Here is a 6,275-nt window from a genome sequence, read left to right as displayed (position 1 = left end):
GCATCTGATATTCTGATTGGTTCTTGCGCAATTGACCTCATTCCCTCCTGGTAAGTATGCTCTGCATATTGAAGCTTATATGACATGCCATGATACTTCCTTCTACATACAATAAGCTTGGATATATCCACTGACAGCATTCATGATCACAGTTGTTAGTTTTGCTTCAATCAATTGGCTCTATATGTATAGATAACTTATTTAATTAGTACAATAGAAATAGGCTAAGTTTGACAAGTGTGTTGATCAAATCAAGTGTATGCAATGTTCAACACTATCTTGTCCTGTCTATAGGAAGACACCTATTTATCGAGTGCAATCAACGGCAATATATAATGATGACAACGACAGGAAAAGTTTTGTTTGAGCTTTCATAGGATTCAGGATCATAGTTGGTTGGTTGAACTTTCATGGGAAAACGTCTGTTGGGATCATAGTTGGTTGAACTTCATTGCGAAAACGTCTGTTAGGATCATAGTTGGTTGAACTTCATTGGGAAAACGTCTGTTAGGATCATAGTTGGTTGAACTTTCATGGGAAAACGTCTGTTAGGATCATAGTTGGTTGAACTTCATTGCGAAAACGTCTGTTAGGATCATAGTTGGTTGAACTTCATTGGGAAAACGTCTGTTAGGATCATAGTTGGTCGAACTTTCATGGGAAAACGTCTGTTAGGATCATAGTTGGTTGAACTCTCATTGGGAAAACGTCAGTTTGTTCATAATAGACTGAACATTCATCGTAAAACGCCTATTAGGGTGATAATTAGTTGAACTGCAAGGATGAGCAGGGCTGGGAACAAGGGAGGAGGTGGAGGAAGAGCTCGAGCTTCACCGGGATCACATTATAATAATGAGTAGTAAGCAGGTTTGAAGCGTCTAACCGTTTTTTCTCGCCTTGCTCTTCTTCTTCAGGGGGTTGGGTCTGGGTCAGGGTTAATCGAGTTGATCGACTTGCGTATCATGATGTTACGTTGTTCGTTCCCTGTGGTGGGTGTTCATTCTGAGTATGAGACACTGCTTTCGTCAATCAGTGCCGGGAATGCAGCCAGGAATGTAGCAAGTGTAAGCTCTGAGCCTGAGGGATTCTGTGCAGGTCTATCAATCGAGGCGACATTCTTCACCACGAACCTGTGGTCTGAATCTTTACAGTCATTGATTAATCATATTATTTTTCAGTGATTACCTTTTCAAAATTCTCCTGATCGGCGACTCCGGTGTTGGTAAATCGAGTCTACTTCTTCGGTTCGCGGTAAGCAAAAAGAAGAGAGACACTGATTCTCCTTTAGTTCCTTCCCGAGACAGGGATGGATCCTATCCCACTTTGCTGAGCAGTATACTTAACAATCTTAGCCCTCTTCGGAGAGAGAGCATCGGCGAGGGTCTGGCAATAAAATGGTTCTGCCTCGGGCATTAAGACTCCCTTGTTTCACCCTCGGAAACCTGATACTGAGGAGGTGAAAATGAAATACCACTTGAACGGTAAAAACACTTTTTGGAATGAAGCTTTGCCTTTAATCCCACCCAACCTATAGAAACTGCACTGCTGACCAGGAATTCCTTTACTTCGTGGCTCTCAAACTGTTCCATGTTTCTTGCAGGATGACACTTACACAGAAACCTACATCAGCACGATTGGAGTCGACTTCGTGAGTTTAGCACCTTTCTAACCAGTTTCCCCTACAACACGTTCAATTTAATGATGTTAAGCAAAACAAAATGTGTAAAAGATAGAATATCCGGGTAACAGAGATTCCATTATAGCATAAGCCGTCAAAATACCACAGGGCGAGACCCTTATTTTAGGGACATTGCCTACTTGTAACGGAGCTTGTGACGTTTAAAATGCTTCGAAAGACAATACTGACTTTGTGTCGTCTGCACGGCATTTCCTGATGTACTTCCCTTATCCATTGATAGAAGCCCACAGTCTGTACGGCATGGCCTCCCTCTTTCTTTCAGAAAATGAGGACAGTAGACATTGACGGCCACTCGATAAAGTTACAAATAGTAAGTACGAGAAGGGAATATGTGCCTAGAGAGAACTCGGAGCATGTCTATCGAAATCTCAGCGCATCATCCACTCAAGTAGTTTTGCTTTCGCTGTGCTCATTCAATGCTTATTATGAAACTACAAGAATTGGTTATACTGTAGCAGGAGTGTGAGAAGAGGCTAGTCAACGAGTATGGAACCATTAGCTGGTTGGTCACATTTAAAAGCTTTGTGCGCTGACACTTTATGCTATAAAAGATTTGAAAATCACACTCACTTGATTGATCAAGTTTGACATCATCACATGGATAAGTTTTCAGTGTGAAGATGCTACATATATGCGTATGAGAAGTGGTGGGCTTATTCACGTAGGTCATCAGTGATACTCGGCACATTACCCACAATCAAGAGTAAATAAGTGTCTTCTCATTCCAGTGGGATACCGCCGGCCAAGAACGCTTCGAGACCATCACCACTGCCTACTATCGGGGAGCAGACGGTATCATTTTGGTGTATGATGTCACAGACCCTGTAAGTTCATCGCAGGCGCAATAGTCACTAGTCACCGCAAAAGGACTACTCATAGAACGTGACCAGGATACTCCTTGACGGGTAGACGGAGGCTTGCTCAGTCACCGCAGTAGGACGGGTAGACGGAGGCTTGCCTAGTCACCGCAGTAGGACTACTCATAGAACATGACCAGGATAGTCCTTGACGGGTAGACGGAGGCTTGCTCAGTCACCGCAGTAGGACGGGTAGACGGAGGCTTGCCTAGTCACCGCAGTAGGACTACTCATAGAACGTGACCAGGATACTCCTTAACGGGTAGACGGAGGCTTGCTCAGTCACCGCAGTAGGTCGGGTAGACGGAGGCTTGCCTAGTCACCGCAGTAGGACTACTCATAAAACGTGACCAGGATACTCCTTGACGGGTAGACGGAGGCTTGCTCAGTCACCGCAGTAGGACGGGTAGACGGAGGCTTGCCTAGTCACCGCAGTAGGACTACTCATAGAACATGACCAGGATAGTCCTTGACGGGTAGACGGAGGCTTGCTCAGTCACCGCAGTAGGACGGGTAGACGGAGGCTTGCCTAGTCACCGCAGTAGGACTACTCATAGAACGTGACCAGGATAGTCCTTGACGGGTAGACGGAGGCTTGCCTAGTCACCGCAGTAGGACTACTCATAGAACGTGACCAGGATACTCCTTGACGGGTAGACGGAGGCTTGCTCAGTCACCGCAGTAGGACGGGTAGACGGAGGCTTGCCTAGTCACCGCAGTAGGACTACTCATAGAACGTGACTAGGATAGTCCTTGACGGGTAGACGGAGGCTTGCCTAGTCACCGCAGTAGGACTACTCATAGAACGTGACCAGGATACTCCTTGACGGGTAGACGGAGGCTTGCTCAGTCACCGCAGTAGGACGGGTAGACGGAGGCTTGCCTAGTCACCGCAGTAGGACTACTCATAGAACGTGACCAGGATACTCCTTGACGGGTAGACGGAGGCTTGCTCAGTCACCGCAGTAGGACGGGTAGACGGAGGCTTGCCTAGTCACTGCAGTAGGACTACTCATAGAACGTGACCAGGATACTCCTTGACGGGTAGACGGAGGCTTGCTCAGTCACCGCAGTAGGACAGGTAGACGGAGGCTTGCTCAGTCACCGCAGTAGGACTACTCATAGAACGTGACCAGGATACTCCTTGACGGGTAGACGGAGGCTTGCTTAGTTAGCTGCATTCTACAGCCAACCCGTTTCCCTTGGATAGGAGGATCGTCTCCGTTTAATGACACTAAGCGCAGTTCAGCCATGTCAATGCAGAGAAGCCATGTTTGGCTGAAGGCGTTGGCAAGACAGCCAAACTCTTCGGACAAGGAGCCGGCTGAATAAACAAGAGAGGTCTCGATCTAATACGAGGAGGTAGATTCACAGTTAGAGAGAAAGGGATATTGATCAAGTTCCATTCCATTGTCTGATGTACATGTAAATGCATAATGAGCATGTGAACTTATTTCAGGAGTCCTTCAAACATGTGAAGAAATGGCTCAACAACGTGGACCGGTATTCGGGAGAAAGTGTGAGCAAGCTGGTGGTTGGTAATAAATGTGACCTAACCATGAAAAGGCTGGTAGCTGAATCCATGGGCAAGGTGAGTCTGGTAACTTATGTGCAACAGAGGAGTTGGTAATACTACTAGAATGTTGATGGACTGAGATGTGAGTTTTTCTTTGAGTCATCATCAAGATCGTAAACGAGTGTTAAAGTGAGGGCAGCCGTCTCCAAGTGTTTAAACCTTCCTGTATATCTCTTCTCTGACATGAGGAGGACAGTCTTTTTCAAAGTAGAGAATACTTCCTTGAGACACATTCTCTAATTTGGGGAGGACAGTTTTTGCCACCCTTTCTCCAACAAGCAGAGAACAGCCTTTGCCAAGTATAGAATACTTCCTTATGACACATTCTCCAACGGTGGAGGGCAGTCTTTGCCAAGTAGAGATACTTCTCGAAGAGCAGAGGACAGTCTCATTCAGGGAATACACAGACTAATCTCGTTCAGTCTTCAAGACCACTTGACGACAGTCCAGCTAAACGTTAGTCGCTACTGAGAGACATCTGTCTTCAATACGACGTCACCTCTAGCTTCTCCAATTCGTCTTAGGGAGAATCTCCTCCAAGTCAACTGCACTCTCTACTGGAGAAACGTCCCCAATATGACTTGGAGATAGTTTTCTCAATGTTTATTTAGACTCTCTACCCGGAGACACTGTCACCAATATGACTTGGGGACAGTCTCCTACATGTCGTCTACAGTGTCTGCCTGAGGCACTCCACAACATGCTTGTGACAATGAGCCTATATCTTCACTTCATGTTTCAGGAGCTCGCACACCAGATTGACGTCCCTTTTCTGGAAACGAGTGCAAAGAATGCGACGAACGTTGAGGAGGCGTTCATGACGATGGCGGCCAGGATAAAGGCTCGTACTGCAGTGACACCAATGGCGAATCCAAAGCCGATAGTGACAATTAATGAGCAGAAACCTGTGGGGGGTAAATCTGATAAAGAAGGGGGCCGAGGGGGGAATTGTCAGTGTTAATGTACAGGGCTAAGTAAGATTTCTAATGTGGGGAATCCATAATGGGCTTAAAACAGGGTGGTTGGTCCTGTATCGTACCAGCCCCAGTCGACTTGGGGAAGCACTTACAATTACCTGATTTAGTATTTGCAAATGTGCTGCCTCTGAAATATATTCCGTTGATAACACCATCCGTTTATTGAAAAAATATTCATTAGTGAAATATTGAAATATTATTGAAATAATATTTAAATGAGTTATAATATTTCAAGTATATTATGATATATGTAATCATCTTTATTCATGTAAATTAAATCACATTACAAATGTGCAAAAGTGCAAGTGCAACAAAAGTACAAAAAAGAAAAAGAAATGAAAGACCCTCCCAATCCCTACATATAAGGCATAGACATTTACACAGGGCTACCCAGTACAGAGTACCCCAATAATTACATTCATATTATCGATATCTATCCCCGGAAGGGAGTCTCTGTACATTTAAAAATCTCTGATAACAGCAGCAGTTTGCTGCAGTCTATAAAACAGCCTTTAAAGGTACCTTGAAAGTTAGAGGAACGTGGTTTGTGGGTATATCTAACTCACTATCTCACTCACTCTAATGTTCTGACATTGGGTTGGTGGACATATACAGGGGAGAAGTCGGAACCCGTAGCTCCTCGCGTCAGCCAACCAAGGATCTGTCCGTCGTCAGATTCACTTGGATGAGACAAATGGCCAGGGACAGCAGGACTGGGTTGCGTCGGGACAACTGGCACGACACGCGATTGAGGTTGGGCATGAAGACAATTTCGCAATCACCGGTGTAGCAGTTTTGAATGTCCCCAGAGCAGAGAAGTGTCGTTCCCCAGTTACACAAGAGGGGACCCTTACCTCGTCACCTCTATTGCAGTGTTTGTGGAGACACGTCAGAGTGTATCGCAAATACTTTTTTCAGAATTTAATGCCCGATTTCACAATTTTATAGACTAGTATACAAACAAACAAGTATAGTTTTTCAAAATATATTTTATTTCCCAACAACAACAAGCAACAATGTCGTGGCATCAAAACATATTTCCGAAATATTTAAATACAATTATTGTTTTATCGATGTGTGGTTTTTGACATCATTCGATAATGTCAGAGAGCCTCTGGAGACGGCCAACTAGGGAATTCAGTTGAGGTTGCACTTTCACTTCTCTG

At 44.9% G+C, this 6,275-nt stretch overlaps 1 protein-coding gene across 1 annotated transcript; it reads left to right on the top strand.

Annotated features, from left to right (window-relative positions):
- The first annotated feature begins 260 nt into the window (after nt 1-260).
- On the top strand, nt 261-5,335 carry LOC135484578 (uncharacterized). Its single transcript, XM_064766202.1, has 7 exons — nt 261-859; nt 1,179-1,251; nt 1,601-1,648; nt 1,962-2,009; nt 2,428-2,523; nt 4,016-4,147; nt 4,875-5,335. Exons 1-7 carry the CDS (start codon nt 783-785, stop codon nt 5,091-5,093), a joined length of 693 nt encoding a protein of 230 aa, XP_064622272.1. The 5' UTR covers nt 261-782; the 3' UTR covers nt 5,094-5,335.
- Nucleotides 5,336-6,275: the final 940 nt, after the last annotated feature.

Source organism: Lineus longissimus, chromosome 3 (assembly GCF_910592395.1).
Source record: "Lineus longissimus chromosome 3, tnLinLong1.2, whole genome shotgun sequence".
In the NCBI taxonomy this organism is placed as follows: domain Eukaryota; kingdom Metazoa; phylum Nemertea; class Pilidiophora; order Heteronemertea; family Lineidae; genus Lineus; species Lineus longissimus.
The sequence above is the reverse complement of the archived record's forward strand: the minus strand, read 5'-3'. Positions and strand labels throughout refer to the sequence as shown.